Source organism: Sceloporus occidentalis, unplaced genomic scaffold, assembly GCF_023333645.1.
Source record: "Sceloporus occidentalis isolate IW3139 unplaced genomic scaffold, rSceOcc1.0.p SCAF_1, whole genome shotgun sequence".
Classification (NCBI taxonomy): domain Eukaryota; kingdom Metazoa; phylum Chordata; class Lepidosauria; order Squamata; family Phrynosomatidae; genus Sceloporus; species Sceloporus occidentalis.
The window spans coordinates 75,672-97,687 of NW_028316981.1; the positions used below are offsets into that span (position 1 = coordinate 75,672).

The 22,016-nt window shown below is 44.5% G+C and overlaps 2 protein-coding genes across 2 annotated transcripts; both read left to right on the forward strand.

Moving 5' to 3' along the window:
- Positions 1-8,561: 8,561 nt before the first annotated feature.
- Positions 8,562-12,793, forward strand: LOC149320271 (vomeronasal type-2 receptor 26-like). Its single transcript, XM_089499277.1, has 3 exons — positions 8,562-8,918; positions 12,234-12,670; positions 12,790-12,793. The coding sequence occupies exons 1-3, from the start codon at positions 8,562-8,564 to the stop codon at positions 12,791-12,793; spliced, it is 798 nt and encodes a 265-aa protein (XP_089355403.1).
- Positions 12,794-13,020: 227 nt separating this feature from the next.
- LOC149320272 (vomeronasal type-2 receptor 26-like) lies at positions 13,021-21,361 on the forward strand. Its single transcript, XM_089499287.1, has 4 exons — positions 13,021-13,040; positions 14,859-15,086; positions 20,021-20,147; positions 20,451-21,361. Exons 2-4 carry the CDS (start codon positions 14,901-14,903, stop codon positions 21,359-21,361), a joined length of 1,224 nt encoding a protein of 407 aa, XP_089355413.1. The 5' UTR covers positions 13,021-13,040; positions 14,859-14,900.
- The last annotated feature ends 655 nt before the right edge of the window (positions 21,362-22,016 follow it).

Below are 22,016 nucleotides of genomic sequence, written 5' to 3' on the forward strand. Positions count from 1 at the left end.
GCTGCCTGTTAGTTTTCAGGCACAGTACAAGGTGTCGATAATCACCTTTAAAGCCCTCCATGGCTTGGGCCCAACTTACCTAAGGGCTCGCCTGCTTCCATATCATCCGCCCCGTACTCTCAGGTCCTCTGGGAGGAACTTATTGCAGCCTATAAAGACTAGGCTGGCTGCAACGCTCCCACTCTATGGAATGGTCTGCTGGATGGGATCCGTCAAATTATAGAATCATAGAATTATAGAATCATAGAGTTGGAAGAGACCCCAAGGGCCATCCAGTCCAACCCCATTCTGCCATGCAGGAACTCTCAGTCAAAGCATCCCTGTGATGTCCTGCCAGGACTGATTGAAACTTTCCCCTGCATTTTCTTTCACATCGGTTCAGGCCATAGTATGTTTAGTGTAGGAAAGTTCTTTGTATTAGTTGTGGGAGGAGCTGTAGGATCCCATGCATTATTTCCAGGCTTGGTTTGCCCTTTCCCAGCATGCTCTGCTGTAGCTGGAAGCCTTTAGTTTGGGAGCAGTCTTTGCTGTGAGCAGGCAGAGAGCTGTCTTTTTGGTGGCAAACAGGCCCAGACAGCCGGAAAGGGCATTTCTTACACTTTAGCCATTTTAGTTACCAAGTTAGCCAAATAAGTTACCAAGTTAGCCATTTTAGTTACTATCAGCAAGAAAATAGAGGAATTCAGGAGCTGAAAGACCCTGCACCAGCTCCATTGAGTGAGGAGAGCAAACTAACATCAGACCCAGAAAGATGACAACCTGAAGATTGCTGCAACTCTAAAGTACCTTTTGTTTAGAGCTGGGGAGGAGAAAACTCTTTATTTTGTCCTTTAAATTAAATTCCCCCCTTTTGAGCTTTACATTCAGCTTCAGAGCCTTTTTTGGGTAAAGAGTTTGATCTCACCAGGGTACCGGCGTTGCACACCCAAACCTGCCACCGCCTTTAGTTGGGTGTGTCTTCACAATCCCCGACAGATGGGCATCTGCTTAAAGACCTCCAAGGAAGGAGACTCCACTGCACTCCGAAGAAGGAGTGTGTTCCACTGTCTAACAGCCCTTACTGTCAGAAAGTTCTTCCCATTTATTATTATTATTATTTATTAACCTTTATTTATAAAGTGCTGTAAATTTACACAGCGCTGTACATACACTCTTTTAGTTAGACGGTTCCCTGCCCTCAGGCTTACAATCTAAAAGACACGAAACAAAAGGAGAAGGGAGTGGTGGTGGGGAATGGGATCAGGTCCAGCAGTTCTTCTCCACCTCCGAGGCCTGGACCAAGGCAGATGGACTGGAGGAAGGGCTTGGCTTCTTAATGGACGCTTAAAAGGAGGCTTCCTGGGTCAGAGAGGGGCTCGCCTCTGGGAACGCTTCTCTAAACAATATAGTCTTTATATTTTTCCTAATGTTGAGCTGGAATTTCTTTTCCTGTAGCTTGCATGTAAAGTAATATTGTGTTGCAATGCATACAATATATTGCATGCAAGGTAATCCTACAGGATTTGCCTTGCATTGATGCGACTTTGCTTAGCATGCAATGCAGTGCAGGATTTGCCTTTGCATGCAATGATATTGCCATGCATGCACTGCAACACAGGTTTGCCTTGTATGCTGTGTGATATTGCCTTGTGTGCATTGAAATGCAGGATTATTATTATTATTATTATTATTATTATTATTAATTTTGCATGAACCAATGTTTGCATTTATTTGAACCCTCAGAAAGCAAAGGTGTCACTCTCTCAGCCACCAGTGAAACATACTTTGCTTTTTGGAATATATCCAAAGGGAAACTCAACCTGTATATCTTTACATTTTGTTAGTTTGTGTGGTCTGTGGGGGTATTGTCTTTTATGTTTGCAGACTGGATGTGGTTTTTCTTTTCTTTTATAGAATCATAGAATCATAGAGTTGGAAGAGACAACAACAAGGGCCATCCAGTCCAACCCCCTGCCATGCAGTTGGGAGATATAGTTTCACCCTATATCTTCTTTTATATTATTAAAGTTTATATATTACTTTAAAAGTTATACAGAATATGTGCATATGTGATATATATAATAGATAGATAGATTTGCATTAATTTGTCTTTATCTTTGGCATTGTTTTATCTCTTTACTGCACACTAAATTACATACTGAAATGCAGATACACAACGATTTTGTTATTTATTTATTTATTTATTTGTACCCTGTTTTCCCCCAAACAATTGGGACTCTAAGGGAACCTTATCAAAGGCCTTACTGAAATCAAGATATACTATATCCACAGCATTCCCTTCATCTACCAATCTGGTAATTTTATCAAAAAAGGAGATCAGGTTTGTCTGGCATGACTTCTTTCTCTGAAACCCATGTTGACTTTTTGTGATTGTGGCATTGCCTTCTAGATGTTCACAGACTCTCTGTTTAATGATCTGCTCCAGAATCTTTCCTGGGATTGATGTCAGACTAACTGGAGGATAATTGTTGGGATCCTCTTTTTTCCCCTTTTTGAAGATGGGGACAACGTTTGCCCTCCTCCAGTCTGCTGGGACTTCTCCTGTTCTCCAAGAGTTCTCAAAGATTATTGCCAATGGCTCCAATATTACATTTGCCAGTTCTTTTAATACCCTTGGATAGAGTTCATCTGGTCCTGGAGCCTTATATTCATTTGGATTAACCAGGTATTCCTGTAAAGTCCGCCCTCCCCATACATGTGGGATCTATTCTGGACCCCATACCCACATATGGGGAAAAGAGGGTATGCTCAAGTCCCATAGAAAGTAATGGGGCAAATGCTCGCGACGGTGCACAGTGTGCACGGCATGAGTACGCACCCCATTATTTCTGCCGGGGATTGCCTTCCGCGTAAGCTCAAATCCGCAGAAGGCAAGCCGGCCTATAAGGAGAGCCAACTGTACTATCTATTTATTCTGGGCTGAAATTCCCCTATTCTGTCCTCGGCTCCATTATCCTCAGCTTTTTTGGTAGCGTGCACCCATTATTCCGTGTTGTAGTCTCTGAAGCAGCAGAAAACAAGCTTGCTCCCTCCTCAATGTGACACTCTTTCAAATACTTAAACAGGGCTATCATATCACCTCTTACCCTCCTCAGAACATGGTTGTGTAAAAACCAATGTTTCTGGTGTATTTGACACCATCTCACCATTTTAGAAGGAAACTCTCCTTCAACTAATAATAATAATAATAATAATAATAAATCTTTATTTTTATCCCTCTTTTCTGTGACGAGACAATCAAAGCAGCTCACAACACATTAAAATATCCACATTCTGTGGCCGGACACTTTTATTCAGGAAAGGCCTGCCAGAAGACATCCGTCTTGACAGCTTTTTAAAAGCTGTCTAAGCTTGCAATTTGACGGATCTCATCAGGCAGGCTGTTCCCTAGTCTGGGAGCCATTGCAGAGAAGGCCCTCTGGGAGATAGCAGTTAGTATGGTTTGATTCCTCCCAGAAGACCTGAGTATGCGGGGTGCATTATATGGGAGTAGGCGATCACTCAGATAGGTTGGATCCAATCCAGGTAGGGCTTTAAAGGTTATAACCAAGACCTTGTACTGTGCCCGGAAACTAATAGGCAGCCAGTGAAGAGATTTTTGGACAGGTGTTATTCGGTCACTCCTAGTTTTTCCGGAGACCAGCTTGGCTGCCATGTTTTGCACTAGCTGAAGTTTCCAGACTAGGCACAAGGGTAGTCCCATATAGAGCGCATTACAGAAATCGAGTTGTGAAGTTACAGTGCATGTACTACAGTTTCTAGGTCCTTTATTTCCAGGAAAGGGTGCAGCTGGCGTATCAGCCGGAGCTGATAACAGGCGCTCCTGATCATCGCATACACTTGGTTCATCATGTGAAGCAACGGATCTAGGAGTCCCCCCAAACTGTGAACACAGCCCTTTGTGGAGAGCATGACCCCATCTAGGACTGGAGGTTGCAACCCTATACCTGGTTTGGGGAGCCCTACTGTAAGTATCTCCGTTTTGTCTGGATTCAGTTTGAGTTTGTTTTTCCTTATCCAAACCATTACTGCCTCAAGACACTGATTGAGGGGAGAAATGCCATCTGTTGTCATTGCTGCTGACCAGGACATGGAGAAGTATATTTGGATGTCATCAGCATACTGATAACACCGTCATAACATGACCGTGGATGATTTCTCCCAGCAGCTTCATATAAATATTGAATAGCATCAGGGACAGTATGGTGCCTTGAGGGATGCCACATTTGAGCTCCGTTTTCGATGACCGACTGTCCCCGAGCATCACCCTCTGGAATCTACCCAAGAGGAAGGACTGGAACCACTCTCCCAGGCATTCCAAGAGGATGCCATGGTCTATTGTACTGAAGGCCACTGAGAGGCCTAGAAGCACCAACAGGGTCATGCTTCCTCTGTCGATGCCTAGATGAAGTTCGTCAGCCAAAGCAACCATGGCAGTCTCCACCCCACATCCCATCCTGAAGCCGGTTTGAAATGGGTTTAGATAATTGGTTTCATCCAAGATGACTTGGAGTTGAAGGGAGACAGCTCTCTCGATCACATTGCTAAAAAATGGCAGATTCTGCCTATGCAAACATCTCTCTCTTTATTGCTTTTTGCCAATGGCCATTGCAAAAATCAAAGTAATATTACAATATACATAAAATTTCCCTAAAAACAATATACAACAGATTGTACCAAATAGTAAAAGTTTAACATTGACAATTGTGGATAACTTGAATAACATGAATATGTTAAGATTCACAGTTGGACTCTTTTAGATCAAATTATCTCCATTTCTCCCTAGTATTTTTAGCAGCAAAAGCAAACAATGCTACGCACCAGGTCACATATTTATCTGTGTCCATAAGGAGGTAAAGTACTGTTTCTTGAGAGTTCGAAAAGAAGTTATTATTAATTCAAGGTAAAATGAAACGGTCCCCAGGAGCTTTATAAAAAGGGCAACAGGTTACATAATGTACCAAATCCTCTGAATAGGGGCAGCCAACAATACATCTAAGTTCATTTTTCGGAACTTTTTTAAACCTCCGATCCCTTTCAGCTGAATCAAACATGTTAAGCCTCAGTTCTGTGAAGGCTTGACGCAACTGGGCGAAAGTGAGGTTGTCGAAATAATCGGGATGAATTGTCTGAAGCTATAATATAAATGGGCACATGGGGATTCATGGACAGTATGTAAATCTGCAAGGGTAGTAACTTCTAATATTGTATTATTTATTTTTACCTTCCTTGCAGGATAATCTAACCCTCAAAAATGGCAGATGAGAAAACGGCCTGTAATTCTGTTAAGGAAAAAGCAACACGGGATATACAGTGAAAGAAATAAAACATGTATGTGAGAGTCAGGGTGACTCAGCAGAAGCAATTAGAAGCCACACAGGTGTAAGAGGTAATGTAATTTACAAGTCCTAAATGCCAAGGACAGAAATGCAAAGTGGATAATTGAGAACACCTGAGAATTGTTAAGTGGTCAAGGCTGAGATGATGAAATCTTTAATTGTGGGTAGTAGTTGTGGGTAGTATTGGAGTAGTGTGGAGTTGTGTTGGATAGTTTTGGAGCTGTATATAGTAGAATAAAGTAGATCTTTTATATAAGACTACTGAGTTGTCTGGTGTCTTGGGTGAAGATACAAGAGCCAGCAGGATCCTGAAGAAGTGGGAAGACTTCTGTGGAAGCAAGAGTGAGAAGGCTTGGAGAGTTTGTCAGGGTCTTCAGCCTATTCTCTGTAACTCTGCTGCTTTAGAGCAAAGCTTTAACCACTGGCCAAAACTGGTCAGCGCCGGTGCGTAACAAGGTGGTGAGTTCGAGCCAGAGGTGAAGAGCTACAACTCCCATCATCCCTGACAAATTCTTCATATCCAGGGGGTCCAGGGAAGGTTTTTTCAGGAGCGGTCGAACAACCGCCTCCTTTAAGCAAGTTGGAACAAAACTTTCCCTAAGGGATGCATTGATGACATCTCTAAGAAATGCCATCAAAGCATCACTCCCTGGACGGCCAGCCATGATTGGCAGGGATCGAGGGGACATGTCGTCTTCTTCACAGTTCCAAGGATCTTGTCCACATCATTGGTATTCACGAACTCACACTGATCTAGTTTAATCTCAGTAATGGGTTTACTGGACACCTCATCAGTCGATTCTGTCATAATTCTGGCGTCCAAGTCGGCTCTTATCTGAGAGATTTTATCTGCAAAGCAGTTGTTAAAATCATCACTGCAGGCTGTTGTTGGGTTCAGTAAAGGGTTCTGCACAAATAGAACCTGTGTCAGTTCCCTTACTATCCTAAACAGCTCGGCTGGACGGTACTCCGCAGACGCAATACGTGCAGAGGAGAAAGATATCTGCACTACATGTATCGCCTCTCTATAGGAACGAAGAAATTTCCTATGACGAGTTCTGTCAGATAAGAGTCGAGTGTCACGCCAGTAGCACTCTAGTCATTGTCCAACCCACTTCATTTTTCTCAGATCTTCCATATACCATGGTTTGTGATTAGAAGCCAGTTGGAAAGGACGCTTGGGAGCAATTGTGTTGATAGCCTTGGCAAGATCGGTGTTCCAGGTATTAACCAAAGCGTTGACAGAATCACCGGTGTTACCCACCAAAGAACCCTCTAAGGCTTTCTGGAATCCATCTGGTCCCATTAACCTTCGAGGGCAGACCATTCTCATGGGTCCTCCACCCCAGACGGGGCGGACTGTGGCTCTTAGTTCAACCTTGACCAGGGAATGATCCATCCACGACAGTGCGGTGGTACTAGTTACCTCCGGCCATGGATATTCCTGCTCTGTACTGAAGACCGTGTCAAAGGTATGACCCATGCAATGCGTTGGCCTGGAAACCAATTGGGATAGGCCCATGTCTGTCATGGAGTCCATGAACTCCCGAGCTGCACCTCTTAAACTGGGATATTGAAGTCGCCCAGAATTATAAGTCTGGGTGACTCCAACAACAACTCTGAGACCAGCTGTGTCAGCTCAGATAGGGAGTCTGTTAGACAACCAAATGTTGCTGATGTAGTGTTGAGTGTGTTCAAGGAGCAATCCTTTTTTGTTGGAGTCCATATATAGGCCATTAGCTCTGAGTGCATATCACTGGTTTTCTGGTGAATACATTATTGTGAAAGTTTTTTCATTGAATCACACCCACTTTGGGGAAAAGGTGGCAAATATGTGAAATGAAATTAAATATTATAGAACATAGAACATATAATTCATGTCACATAAAAGCCACTGTTCCCCAGAGTGGGAAATAATACAATATAAATACAAAATGTAAAATAAAATAAAATGATCTACGCCATTGAAAGATAAACTCAAAGTAGTTCATCAACACTTTTTGGAAAACTATACCTTTGATATTAAGGAACTTAGAGTTCAGTGGAACAAAAAGTTGAATTCCCTTGTGCAAATTAACTGATGGAAATGTCCAACTTCTTTGGACCTCACAAACATGTTTTCTCTCCAGCTGAACACCTGCGCTTGGAGAATTCAGGACACGGCAGAGATAATTATTTTCCCCTTTATAATTATCTTGATGATTTAGTTTTCTTTTTGCTAAAGTTGTAGAGTTTTCCCCTGAGACCCAGAAGTTATGCATCGGAATCTGATGCAAGAGGAGGCAATCTCATGATAAATACAGAGACCTAAGGGACGAGTGGCTTAAGGGAGGGCAGGGGAAAGAACTAGTGTTGCTCCTCTTGGTGGCATCCAGATCCTTTGGATCAGAAGACCAGACCGGGCTCCTGTCTAAAAGAGCAAAGGCCCTGGTTGCTGACTTGCTTTTGCCCAGAGCAGCAGGATTCAGATGCCGCAGCACCTTCAGGGCCAGCATGATCCTGATTCTCCTGCTGCGCCTTTTTCTCCACTCCTCTGCCACATGGGCCATCATCCCAAAGGCAAAGTGCCTTCTGAATTTAGGAAGAGATCCACCAGACCTTTTCAGTTTTTACAGGCCGGGAGACCAGCTCATTGGTGGAATCTTGCCTACTTTTAATACTGTGGTTAAACTTGACTCCTTTGCAGTCTCTCCTTCTATCCACATGAAAAGGTATTTAATTGCCCAGGGGCAGAAATGGTGTGCCAGTCTACCTGGAACGAATTTAGGAGGCCTGGAGGAAAGGGGCATTGGGTACTGGCCTGGACCTATCTCTGACCTTTATTTTTATGGGACGGGTGGTCCATCGCTTCATGTCCTAGTCTCTGGAGCAAAAAAGCTAGCTCCATCCTTTTTATAATACCCTTTTAGATACTATCCTATCATCTCTCTAATCCATTTTCCTTCCTCCAAGCTAAATCTACCCAGCTCCCTTAGTTGTTCCCCTTGTAAATATCCTTCCTGAATGGTAGTTCTTCATCTCCTAAGCTTCTCCCTTTCCATCTATTCTTTTAGCTTTTCAGTTCCCAGCCTGAGCCTAGCAAAAGTCCCGGCATTAAGAGTTTCAGACTCTTCTGTCTCCATCGGTGCAAAACACAGATGCGCCAAGACTGACACCCATCTGCCCAAGCCTTTCTCATTCGGATAGTCAGCTCAAGTGGGACAAATGCCTCAGGTTACAGAAATGTGGTATGTTTTTTACCAAGGGGATGGTACAGCTGGGGTTTTCTTTTCTTTCTGTATTTACAGGCAACTAAGCCCACTTCAGACTGACATCCCGACCTTCTGCCTTGCCATTCAGGAGATCAACCAGAACCCCAAACTCTTACCCAACTTCACCTTGGGATACAACGGCTTTGACAACTATTTCAATGCAAGGATCACATATGATCTCTTGCTGGATATGCTTGCGGTTAAAGGTCAGAACATCCCAAACTACAGCTGTGGAAGACAGAAGGAACTGCTAGCAGTTGTTGAAGGGGCTGATTCTGAAATCTCCATCCATATTTCAAACATGCTGTCCATCTACAAAATCCCTCAGGTATGGATCACCATAGAGGGGCTTAGTCCTGATGACTGTGTAATATATTTGTTGTTGTTGTTTGTTGTTAACTGTCCTTGAGTTGATCTTGACTCATGGCAACCCTATGGCTGAGACATCTTCAAGACCCCCCTCTGTCCTCCCCTGCTCTGCATAATCTCTGAAACCCCTCCCCCCCAAACCCTTGGGACCTCCATCGGAGAGACCCTCCTCCCTCTGGCCTGGGGCCTTCCTCTCTTCCTCCTCCTTCCCTCCACCTTCTCCATTGCTATGGCCTTTAAATATTTGAAGGGATGTCATATTGAGGAGGGAGCAAGCTTGTTTTCTGCTGCTCCAGAGACTAGGACTCGGAGCAATGGATGCAAACTGCAGGAAAAGAGATTCCAGCTCAACATTAGGAGGAACTTCCTGACAGTAAGGGCTGTTCGACAGTGGAACACACTCATTCCCTGGAGTGCATTGGAGTCTCCTTCCTTGGAGGTCTTTAAGCAGAGGCTGGATGGCCATCTGTCGGGGATGCTTTGATTGTGATTTCCTGCATGGCAGGGGGTTGGACTAGGTGGCCCTTGTGGTCTCTTCCAACTCTATGATTCTATGAATCTATAAGAAGAAGATTGGTTGGTAAAGTTGTATGATGCATTAGAAATGGATATTAGCAAATGTTGTCCCCATCTTCAAAAAAGGGAAGAAAGAGGATCCCAACAATTATCCTCCAGTTAGTCTGACGTCAATCCCAGGAAAGATTCTGGAGCAGATCATTAAACAGAGAGTCTGTGAACATCTAGAAGGCAATGCCATAATCACAAAAAGTCAACATGGGTTTCAGAGAAACAAGTCATGCCAGACAAATCTAATCTCTTTCTTTGATAAAATTACCAGCTTGTTAGATGAAGGGAATGCTGTGGATATAGTATATCTTGATTTCAGTAAGGCCTTTGACAGGGTTTCTCATGACGTTCTTGCAAACAAACTTCTAAAATGTGAGCTAGACAAGGCAACTGTTACATGGATCTGTAATTGGTTGACCAGCCGAACCCAAAGGGTGCTCAACATTGGCTCCTTTTCATCCTGGAGAGAAGTGACCAGTGGGGTCCCACAGGGCTCTGTCCTGGGCCCAGTGCTATTCAACATCTTTATCAATGACCTGGATGACAGAATTGGGAGCATACTTATCAAATTTGCAGATGACACCAAATTAGGGGGAATAGCTAATACCCCAGAGGACAGGATCAAGATTCAAAATGACCTGAATAGACTAGAAAGCTGGGCCAAAGCTAACAAAATGAAATTCAACATGGAGAAATGTAAGGTACTGCACTTAGGGCAGAAAAATGAAATGCACAGATATAGGATGGGAGACACATGGCTGAATGAAACTACGTCTGAAAGGGATCTAGGAGTCCAAGTAGACCACAAGTTGAACATGAGTCAATAGTGCGATGTGGCAGCTAACAAGGCCAATGCGATTTTAGGCTGCATCGATAGATGTATAATGTCTAGATCAAGAGAAGTAATAGTGCCACTCTATTCTGGTTTGGTCAGGCCCCACCTGGAATATTGTGTCCAGTTCTGGGCACCACAATTTAAAAAGGATGTTGAGAAATTGGAGTGTGTCCAAAGGAGAGCGACTAAAAATGGTGAAGGGCCCGGAAACCATGAAGCCCTATGAGGAGAATCTTAGGGAGCAGGATATGTTTAGTCTGGAGAAGAGAAGGTTAAGGGGTCATATGATAGCTCTCTTTAAACATTTGAAGGGATGTCATATTGAGGAGGGAGCAAGCTTGTTTTCTGCTGCTACAGAGATAAGAACATGGAACAATGGATGCAAACTACAGGAAAAGAGATTCCACCGCAACATTAGGAGGAACTTCCTGACAGTAAGAGATGTTTGTCAATGGAACATACTCCCCTTAAAGAGTGGTGGAGTCTCCCTCCTTGGAGGTCTTTAAACAGAGGCTGGATGGCCATCTGTCAAGGATGCTTTGATTTGGATTTCCTGCATGGCAGAATAGGCTGGACTGGATGGCCCTTGTGGTCTCTTCCACTTCTATTCTATGAGCTTATCCATATTTAAATCTCTAGATATCAGTTAAGTTGAAAGTATCTATCTATCTATCTATCTATCTATCTATCTATCTATCTATCTATATCTATATCTATAATTAGACCAGGTTTTGAAATGTTTACAAAATCCTGCATTTATTTTATTTCAGTATCTTTCAGTTTGCAGGTTAAGGAACTCATTACAGTCTTTGCATAATCCAAATCTGAAATGGAATTTCTTATAGCAAATTGCGTAAATTGGTGTCCTGTTTTCTACAGGACCATGAATTCCCACAGCCAAATTCTTTAATCCTTGAAATTGTCAGTTGTTGGATATATGATCAATTCCTCTCAATGTATATGCCTAGCCCTCATCTCCTCTTATGCCATTCTCTTCCAGCACCACCTTCCCACCTCTTTCTTCTTCCTTTATCTTTCTTTCTTTTTTGTTAACACACTTTAATAACACCAATAAAGATATATATAATAAATAGTGAAATGAACAGATTTCTTATTTTTCCCATGTGGAAAAATAATAATAAATAATAATAAAAGCTATTGTGGGGTTTTTGGGCTATGGATGCCAGCCATGAAAGCCTTCCGACTCCACAATGAAAGCTTTATTTTTATCCTGCCTCTCTGTCAAAAAGACAATTGAGATGGCTTACAATTAAAAAGAAGCATGCACTACCCAATGTCCCACTTATTCTCTCCCTTCCCAAAACATCAATTAAACACATTAACCATTAAAACAATACATTAAAATAATCAGAGACTGGCAAATGGGGCTACTGAGTACACAGTGAGATGGTGGGTTCAATTCAATTGATGACCGGGTTTGCTCTTCAGGAAAGGCCTGCTGGAAGAGATGCGTCTTGACAGCCTTTTTAAAGTAGTCTAAGCTGTTAATAGCCATTCCATAATCTGGGAGCGGTGGAGGAAAAGGTCCTCTGGGTGGTTGCCGTCAATTGGGTCTTTATAGGTTGCAATAAATTCCTCTCAGAAGACCTGAGTGTGCGGGCAGATTATACGGAAGGAGATGATCCCGTATATAGGTTGGACCCAAGCCATGTAGGGCTTTAAAGGTCAAAACCAACACCTTGTACTGCGCCTGGAAACCAATGGGCAGCCAGTGGAGCAGTTTTAAGATAGGTGCTATATGGTCACTTCTGTTTTTTCCAGTGACCCACCTGGCATGTCTTATGAAATGAGAGTTGAGTTTTCCGCCAGTGGCTCTCTAAGAAGACATCAATCCCTTTTATTTCTTACTAGGCTAATTATGGATTTATTTCCCATGACCTTCATGACAAGTCCCAGTTCCCTTTTTTCTATGGGATGATTCCCAAAGGGGAAACCTTGTACCCAGGGATTGTTCTCCTCCTGCTGCATTTTGGATGGACCTGGATCGGCCTTCTTGCTCCAGACAATGACAACGGAGAAAGGTTTGTGAGGACCCTGACGCCTCAGCTCACCCGCCATGGGATCTGCATGGCCCTCTCGGAAATGCTCCCAGAAATGACTGTCGCTAAACTGACATTCACCTCTCAAATGCTTCACAGGTGGAGACAAGTCAAGGTCTTTGTTTGCTATGGAGATACTCGCTCTTTAGTGGACAGTGTAGTCTTTCTAATATTTTTTTCTGAGCAGGCGGTAAAGCCCACTGAAGGGAAAGTCTGGATCACCACAGCCTTGTGGGACCTCAGCCCAAGGTTCTCCCATCGCAATATACATTTCCAGCAGAACCAATTGTTCTTGTACTTCTCTATCCAGATGAACAGGAGGCCCAAACGTGACCAGATCAATGACCACAACCCTTTCTCCTACCCAGCTAATCGATTTAAGTGTTTCTATTCAAAGTATGCACGGTCTGTGAAAAGTCGAAACAGATGTGAGCAGACGGAGGACTTGCCCCTTCACTTGCTTGAAGACCACCTGATGCGAGACGACAGCCACAATGTCTACTACAGCATCCTGGCCATGGCCCATGCTTTGCATGCTGCGCTCTCAGCCATGTCCAAGAGAAGGACAATCACAGGCAGCAGAGACAGGTTGGGCCTTCCCCAACTACAGCCATGGCAGGTATTTCCTTTTCCATCACAGACCACTCTAGAGCAAAGAAGAGTTATCTTTTGGTTTGTCTGGACCAGAATCCCCCAGCCAACGCCAATTTAGTTCTGGGAAGGGAATGGGGAGGGAGGAGGTCTCATTCTTTGCCCAATGATGGCATGCCTTCATCCCTCCCAGGCTGGAGGGTTTACTGGAAAGGGATTGTGGCTTTCGAAGGAGAGGTGAATGGACATTAAGCTCCTCTCTTACCTAAACTGTGGAACACAACCTTCCCTAATTTGGTACACACACACACACTGGCATTTTATTGAACGACAGGTTGCATCACCCTCACCTTCCATCCTCTCCAAGATATCCCTCTTGGCTCACTAGTGGATGCTTTGCTTTTTCTGGGACAAGTAATTTCCATTCCTAGGCTCCCCAGATGGCGATGGGGCAGAACCTGGCAAACGGTTTCCCCCAGCTCCCCTTAACCTGGTCCTTTGGAGATCGGTTGGATTACAACCCCTTCATCACTATTTGTAACCCAACACTTCTGAAAATGACCAGCTGGGAGAGACTGATCCTGTGACAAAGTAACTGTTACATGGATCTGTAATTGGTTGACCGGCCGAACCCAAAGGGTGCTCAACATCGGCTCCCTTTCATCCTGGAAAGAAGTGATCAGTGGGGTCCCACAGGGCTCTGTCCTGGGGCCAGTGCTATTCAACATCTTTATCAATCACTTGGAGAACAGAATTGGGGGCATACTTATCAAATTTGCAGATGACGCCAAATTAGGAGGAGTAGCTAATACTCCAGAGGACAGGACCAAAATTCAAAATGACCTGAATAGACTTGAAAGCTGGGCCAAAGCAAATAACGTGAAATTCAACATGGAGAAATGTAAGGTACTGCACTTAGGGCGGAAAAATGAAATGCACAGATATAGGATGGGGGACACCTGGCTGAACAAGATTTAGACATCTCTAATCTATGATCTCCTATATCTAAGGGATCTAGGAGTCCAAGTAGACCACAAGTTGAACATGAGTCAACAGTGCGAAGTAATAGTGCCACTCTATTCTCCTTTGGTCAAGCCCCACTTGGAATATTGTGCCCACAATTCAAAAAGGATGTTGAGAAACTGGAGTGTGTCCAAAGGAGTACGACTAAAATGGTGAAGGGTCTGGAAATCATGCCTTATGAGGAACGCCTTAGAGAACTGGTGATTTTTAGCCTGGAGAAGAGAAGGTTAAGAGGTGATATGATAGCCCTGTTTGAATATTTGAAGGGATATTACATTGAGGATGGAGCAAGCTTGTTTTCTGCTGCTCCAAAGAATAGGACACATTGGAGCAATGGATGCAAGCTGCAGGAAAAGAGGTTCCACCTCAATATTAGGAGGAACTTCCTGACAGTAAGGGTTGTTTGACAGTGAAACACACTCCCTTTGAAAATGTTGGAGTCTCCTTCTTTGGAGGTCTTTAAGCAGAGGCTGGATGGCCATCTGTCAAGGATGCTTTGATTGAGAGTTCCTGCATGGCAGGAGGTTGGATTGGATTTTCCTTTTGGTCTCTTCCAACTCTATGATTCTATGAGTCTATGATTCTATGACCTCAACACTAGATATCTGTAAATCTCTAAGGGAATATGAAAGGAATGGAAATGAAAAGCAGGGAGGAGGAAGAGAAAGAGGTGGAGGAGGAGGAGAGGAAAATTAAGGGGAAAAAGCAAAAGACAGTGTCTAAGGACCAAAAGATCCCAGCTTTAGGGTCTCCTAACTGCATTTTATGGGAGATCCCAAATAGGCCATGCTAAGATAACCAGGATGTCTCTTTCTCCTTCCAGCTTCACCCTTTCCTGAGAAATGTTGGGGTCTACAATGTGTCCATGGATGGAGTGTACTTGGATGCAGATGGGGAACTGGCTGCCAGCTTTGATGTCTGGAATATGATGGTGTGGCCCAATGGCTCATTTGCCAGAGGGAAATTTGGGCATCTGAAGAGGCAAGAATCAGCAGCCCAAAACCTCAAGATTGAGGAAAGTGCCCTCATGTGGCTCAGAGGGATGAACCAGGTGAGGAAAGGGGAGCGTTCAATTTGGTATCCGTTCAGAACTTGAGAGGAGGGTCAACAAGTCACCCAATGGACAGTTTCAGGAGAACACAAGAGGTCACTGGCTACAAAGCAGCTCCATCTGCAGGAAAAATTAATTACGGATCAACATGTTTCTAAAATGCAAGAGAAACCTTCTGTTGTTAACTGTCTTTGAGCCGTCCCTGACCCACGGTGACCCTATGGATGAAACACATAGAAGACCATGTCCTCCAGGCCTCTGCTTAGATCCTGTAACTTCATGCCTGTGGTCTCCCTATTTTAATTTAGCTATTTGGTGTGTGGTCTCCCTCTCTTTCTATCCCTCTTCACCTTTCCTAGCATTATTGTCTTTTCTAATGATTCGTGCCTTATCATGTTTTGCTGCTCCAGAGACTAAGACCTGGAGCAATGGATGCGAGCTGCAGGAAAAGAGATTCCACCTCAACATTAGGAGGAACTTCCTGACAGTAAGGGCTGTTCGACAGTGGAACACACTCCCTCAAGGGAGATTTTAGTCAAGTCTCTTCCTTTGGAGGTCTTTAAACAGAGGCTGGATGGCCATCTGTCAATGGGGATGCTTTGATTTGGATTTCCTGCATGGCAGGGGGTTGGACTGGATGGCCCTAGTGGTCTCTTCCAACTCTACAATTCTATGATTCTATGATTGAGAGTTCCTACATGGCAGGATGGGGTTGGACTGGATGGCCCTTGAGGTCTCTTCCAACTCTATGATCCTGTGATTCTAGCAGTCCATGGCTCTGCACACAGGTTGATGGCACTGGCTATCATGTCACAGAGGAGCCCTCAAGCCAACATCACATCATGTTCCATGACATTGTGCCACTGCAGCTTGTTGGAAGCCTATGTAGAGACCCAACCTCACCATACCATCAATCCAGGAAAGACAAGAGGTGAACAGGGGTGCCTCTGCTTTTGCCCCTTCTAAGACTACACAGGGAACCACCGATCACATCTGGGTCAATGGAACAAGGTGCCAGTTCCATGTAGCCACAGCAAGGCATATTTCCATTTGCTTAAACAACAGACTGTTACATGACAACAGGATGGTGTGATAAATCCTTAGTATCTAAACCATAGAACCATAGAGTTGGAAGAGACCACAAGGGCCAACCCCTTTTCTGCCATGCAGGAACCTACAATCAAAACATCCCCCGACAGAAGGCCATCCAGCCTCTACTTAAAGACCTGCAGAGAAGGAGACTCCACCACTCTCCGAGAAAGGAGTGTGTTCCACTGTTAAACAGTCCTTACTGTCGGGACGTTCCTCCTAATGTTGAGCTGGAATCTCTTTTCCTGGAACTTGCATCCTGTTCTCTGGAGCAGCAGAAAACAAGCTTCCTCCCTCCTCAATATGACATCCCTTCAAATGCTTAAACAGGGCAACCATATACCTCTTAACCATCTCTTTGGACCTCAGAACCTGGTACTGTGAAAAACAGATGTTTCTGGTGTATTGGACACCATCTCACCATTTTAGAAAGAGACCCTCAGCAACCCTACCGCTGAGTGTGTCCAGTGAGTAATCCTCTTTTGTTGGAGTCCATATATAGGCCATTAGCTCTGAGTGCATCTCACTGCTTTTCTGGTGAATTTAATTGTTTTTTTTAAAGAAATAAATTATTATTTTTTAAATATTGTGAAGGTTTTTTTCATTGACTCTGTTAGGAAACTCTCTTGAGTCCCACCCACTCTGGGAAAAAGCAACATATATGTGAAATAATATAAAATATTATAGAACATATAACATATAATTCATTTCATATAAAAGCCACTTTTCCCTCAGAGCAGAGAATAATATAATTTAAATATAAATGTAAAATCAAATCATCCATGCCACATTTGGAAGATTACAAGTCTAGTTCATTTACACTTTTTGGAAAGCTATACCTTGGATATTAAGGAATTCAGAGTTCAGTGGAACAAAAAGTTGAATTCCGTTGTGGAAATTAACTGACGGCGGTATCCCAACTTCTTTGGACCTCACAAACATTTTATTTTCTCCCGCTGAACACCTGCGCTTGGAGAGTTCAGGACACGGCAGAGGTAATTATTTCCCCTTTATAATTATCTTGATGATTTAGTTTTCTTTTTGCTAAAGTTGTAGAGTCCCCCCCCCCCCAAGACCCAGAAGTTATGCATCGGAATCTGATGCAAGGGGAGGCAATTTCTTGCCATGAATCTGAAAGACAGGAAGGATCAATACAGAGACCTGGGGATGAGTGGCTTAAGGGAGGACAGGGGAAGGCACTAGTGTTAGAGGCATCCAGATCCTTTGGATCAGAAGACCACACCGGACTCCCGTCTGCAAGAGCAAAGACCCTGGTTGCTGACTGAACTTTCTGAGGGTAAGGGCTGTTGGACAGTGGAGCACTCTTCCTCAATGGAGGAGGGTGGAGTCTCCCTCCTTGGAGGTCTTTAAACAGAGGGTGGATGGCCATCTGTCGGGGATGCTTCGATTGAGAGTTCCTGCATGGCATAATGGAGTTGGACTGGATGGCCCTTGTGGTCTCTTCCAACTCTATGATTCTATGACCACAGCCTCAATCTAGTCATCTTTGGGCCCATACAGACAGGCCAAAATAAAGCTGCTTTGGGCCACATTGGAGGTATGCTATTTAAATGCTGCATGCCTCCTGAGATGCCAGAAGCTGTGCCAAAGCTATGCTGCAGTCCATAGGACTGGAGCGTGGCTTTGGCATGGCTTCCGGCCTCCTAGGACTCATGCAGCATTTAAACAACATACCTCCAATGTGTCCTGAAGCAGCTTTATTTTGGCCTGTCTATGAGGCTTTAGTTTCCAGGGAGAATTCCGGCTTGATCTGTCCACAAGCCATTTGTTCACGATCACTCTTCTCCATCAATACGTTTCAAATCACATCTCACATGAATGCATCTCCTTCTTGTCCGCTTTCTTCGCTGTCCAGCTGTTGCATCCATACATGGTGGTGCGGAACACAATGGCTCAGACACTCCTAATTTCTGTGCTCAGTTGTATATCTTTACTCCTTAGGAACTTTTCTAATTCGTCCATTGCAGCTCAATTCATTCCTAATCTTCTTCTGATTTCTTGACAAAAGTATGCTTCCTGATCGATGTTTGATTAAAGGTATGGGAAGTCTTTAAATATTTTGATTTTTTCATTATCTAGATGGAATGTATTTTGGTTCTCTCTGGTCATTATTATTATTTTCCTTATGTTCAGCAGTTAGCCTGTCTTTACACTTTCTTCTTTGACCTTCTTCAATAAGTCTAAGCCTGCTCTTCGTATGATATTTTCTGCATAGAAGTTGAACAAACAGGATGATAGAATGCAGCCTTGGCTGTTTCTCCATGTTCCATTCTAACAAAGGCTACTACCTCTTACCCTAAGTATTATTATTATTATTATTATTATTATTATTATTATTATTATTGGTATTTAGACCCCACTGTTCAGCCCTAAAGGCTCTCATAGTGGCCTTATTTTTAATTAGACAGTTCCCTGCCCTCAGGCTTACAATCCAAAAGACATGACACAAAAGGAGAAGAGAATGGTGGTGGGAAAGAGGATGAGGTCCAGTGGTTCTTCTCTCCCTCGGAGGCCTGGACCAAGGCAGATGGACTGGAGGGAGGGCTCTTCTTCTTCAGGCTAGCCCTGATGGAGCTGGGCCTGCCTGTTCACTCCCTCGCAGGCCAAAGGATGAGAGTTACGATGGAGGGAGGGCTCTCTTTCTTCAGGCTAGCCCTGATGGACCTGGGACTGCCTGTTCACTCCCTCACAGGCTTAAGGATGACAGTTATGATGGAGGGAAGGCTCTTCTTCTTCAGGCTAGCCCTGATGGAGCTGGGCCTGCCTGTTCACTCCGTCGCAGGCTGAAGGAGGACAGTTACGATGGAGGGAGTGCTGTTCTTCTTTAGGCTAGCCCTGATGGAGCTGGGCCTGCCTGTTCACTCCCTCGCAGGCTGAAGGAGGACAGTTACGATGGAGGGAGTGCTCTTCTTCTTTAGGCTAGCCCTGATGGAGCTGGGCCTGCCTGTTCACTCCCTTGCAAGCTGAAGGACGACAGTTACGATGGAGGGAGGGCTCTCTTTCTTTAGGCTAGCCCTGATGGAGCTGGACCTGCCTGTTCACTCCCTCGCAGGCTGGAAGATGACAGTTACCATGGAGGGAGGAGCCTCTTTCTTCAGGCTAGCCCTGATGGAGCTGGGCCTGCCTGGTCAACTCCCGCGCAGGCCAGAGGATGACAGGTTTTTCATCAGATTTCAGAGGATGACAGATTTCTCATCAGGAGTGTCAGATGTAGTGGCACTCCCATATCTTTAAGAGTGTTCCCTAGTTTTTTGTGATATTTGCAGTCAAAGGCTTTGCTATTGCATGTTTCCTATGTGGTCCCTAGTGTCTATGCCTTTCCTGACCCTCACCTGCACCTCTGGGGTTTCTCTCTCGATGTTTGGTTGGAGTCTACACTGCAGAGTGTTAAAATGCTGCCTAAAGGTAGCTGTCTATCTTTGGATATGGAGAGCTATCAAAACCTCTCCAAAACCTCTAGCCAAAGCCAATTTCCTGCATTGATATTGGATCGTTTTCCTTCTCATCTAAAGGTATCAAAATAGGTGAGGTCTGAAGGGCAGACATGCAGAAGTTTGTAGCCATTTCCTAATATCTACTGCCCATGGTTTTCTGCACTGTGAATTGAAAATAGGTTTTTTCGAAGGCCTCAATGAGCGAAGAGGGGATGCCACCAAGGCTGCCCTCTTCACCCAAACCTACATATAACCTTAAGGCCATATCACCTGGGAACTGGAATCATCTGATGGTTCAGCTGTGTCTTCCTTTCCCAGATCTGTGACTCATTGCCCTCCATTTCTACTCTTAACTCTTTTCTCCTTGTTCTTCCTTCTCTTCATGGGTAGAGCCTGCCTCATGCCAGGTGTGTGGAAAGCTGCCAACCTGGATTGCACAAGGCAGTCCAGGAAGGAGAGCCCATCTGCTGCTATGACTGTCTTCTCTGCCCAGAAGGGACCTTCTCTGCCCAGAAAGGTAGGAGGCTCTTTCCAAGATTCACTGATTCTTAAAGACTGTGGCATGAAGATGGCTTCTTAATGGTGTTCAGCAGACAGAAGCAGGATCTATCTTATGGCTCAGTAACAAACAAAGGCCAGAATCAAACTGATGTTGTGAGGGAGAGAAATTGTCCCTTTAGAGGAGTTAAGAAAGAAAGGAGTGTATAGTAGACTGGAGACATGACAGTTCTTGGTTACAATAAAGGATCTTCCATATGATCCAGTGGAGGACAGAAGCAGGTGATGTCAAAATCACTCTTTTGGTTCTTCATCTTTACAGATGCAGATATATGCTCCCGATGTCCAGATGATCAGCACCCCAACAACGACCACAATAAGTGTATTCCCAAGGATATAAACGTTCTGTCCTATGAAGAACCTCTGGGGAAAATCCTGGCCTCCTTTGCCCTCTTCTTGTCCTTAACCACCTGCTTTGTCTTAGGAATCTTCATTAAAAACCATGAAACCCCACTGGTCAAAGCCAACAACCGGGACCTCTCCTACCTTCTCCTTGTCTCCCTCCTTCTCTCCTTCTTGTCCTCCTTCCTCTTTCTTGGCCGGCCAAGCAAAGGAGCTTGCCTTCTCCAACAAACACTTTTCAGCATCATCATTTCAATTGCTGTCTCTTCCGTTTTGGCTAAAACCATCACTGTGGTGCTGGCCTTCCTGGCCACAAAGCCTGGGAGCAACGCAAGGAGATGGTTGGGGAAAAGTCTTGCAAACTCCATTGTCATTTGCCCTGCGTTTGTCCAATTTCTCATCTGCTCCATCTGGCTTGGGGTCTATCCTCCCTTCCCTGACTCTGATATGTACTCCCAGCCTGGAGAAATCATCCTCAAATGCAACCAAGGGTCTGTGGCCATGTTCTGCAGTGCTCTTGGCTACCTGGGCTTCCTGGCGGCCATCTGTTTCACGGTGGCCTTCTTAGCCAGGAAGCTCCCAGGGGCTTTCAATGAAGCCAAGCTGATCACCTTCAGCATGCTGGTCTTCTGCAGCATTTGGATCTCTTTTGTGCCTGCCTACCTGAGCACCAAGGGAAAGTACATGGTGGCCGTCCAGATCTTCTCCATCTTGGCCTCCAGCGCTGGGCTCCTGGGATGCATCTTTATTCCCAAGTGCTACATCCTCCTCCTGAGACCAGACCTGAATATTAAGGAGCATCTAATGACAAAAACTAAACATGGCATCTGATTCTGAAAATATGCATAGTAACAAGACACACATGTCATTCTAAGGAATATAGCTGCTTAAGTGTTAGTATTGTAACAAACCTTTCTTCCCATTAAATAATGTACAGTACATCCTCTGTATGTATGGCACCAGTAATAGCGTTTTCACTTACCCTTGTTAGGCATTTTCTATGTCTTCAAGCATGATTCTATGGTATGCTTCCAACAGAACTTGACCACAGAGTTGCACTGGAAGACCTAGAAATGCATGGAGAGGTGTTCTCTCTAGGAATCTCTCGAGGTCCTCCAGCACAACTTTATGGCCAAGTCTGCCAGAAGTCATTCATTTCAGTAGGTTGCACTCTCATCCATGCTTTCGTTGTTCCTCAGTACGTCCAGGAATGTATCCCCAAGGATATAGGGGCCATACAGAATTAAAAGGGCAGAAGGTCCTTGTAGGGAAAAGGCAGATGTGGGTTAGGCTAGCAACAGCCACTCAAGAGCCAGCTGACTGTAGCCAATGAAATGCTGGCTGGGAATAGATAAAAACCCCATCAGTGACCGTTGGAAGGTTAGATAGGGTTTGGTCTTCAGAGTATTAGGGCCTTGCTGTGTCCACTCGGCCGGGGGCACCCTCCACACTGGAGAAGCAAGGCAGCCACTGGGTCAGCTAATGT

What these genes read in the sequence shown, in the direction of transcription:
- LOC149320271 (XM_089499277.1), top strand. Translation starts at nt 8,562, where the DNA reads ATGTGGTATGTTTTTTACCAAGGGGATGGTACAGCTGGGGTTTTCTTT. An exon ending in CCATCTACAAAATCCCTCAG is followed by an intron (nt 8,919 to 12,233) that starts GTATGGATCACC and finishes ATTTCTTACTAG; the next exon opens with GCTAATTATGGATTTATTTC.
- LOC149320272 (XM_089499287.1), top strand. Translation starts at nt 14,901, where the DNA reads ATGGATGGAGTGTACTTGGATGCAGATGGGGAACTGGCTGCCAGCTTT. An exon ending in GGCTCAGAGGGATGAACCAG is followed by an intron (nt 15,087 to 20,020) that starts GTGAGGAAAGGG and finishes CTTCATGGGTAG; the next exon opens with AGCCTGCCTCATGCCAGGTG. An exon ending in GACCTTCTCTGCCCAGAAAG is followed by an intron (nt 20,148 to 20,450) that starts GTAGGAGGCTCT and finishes TCATCTTTACAG; the next exon opens with ATGCAGATATATGCTCCCGA.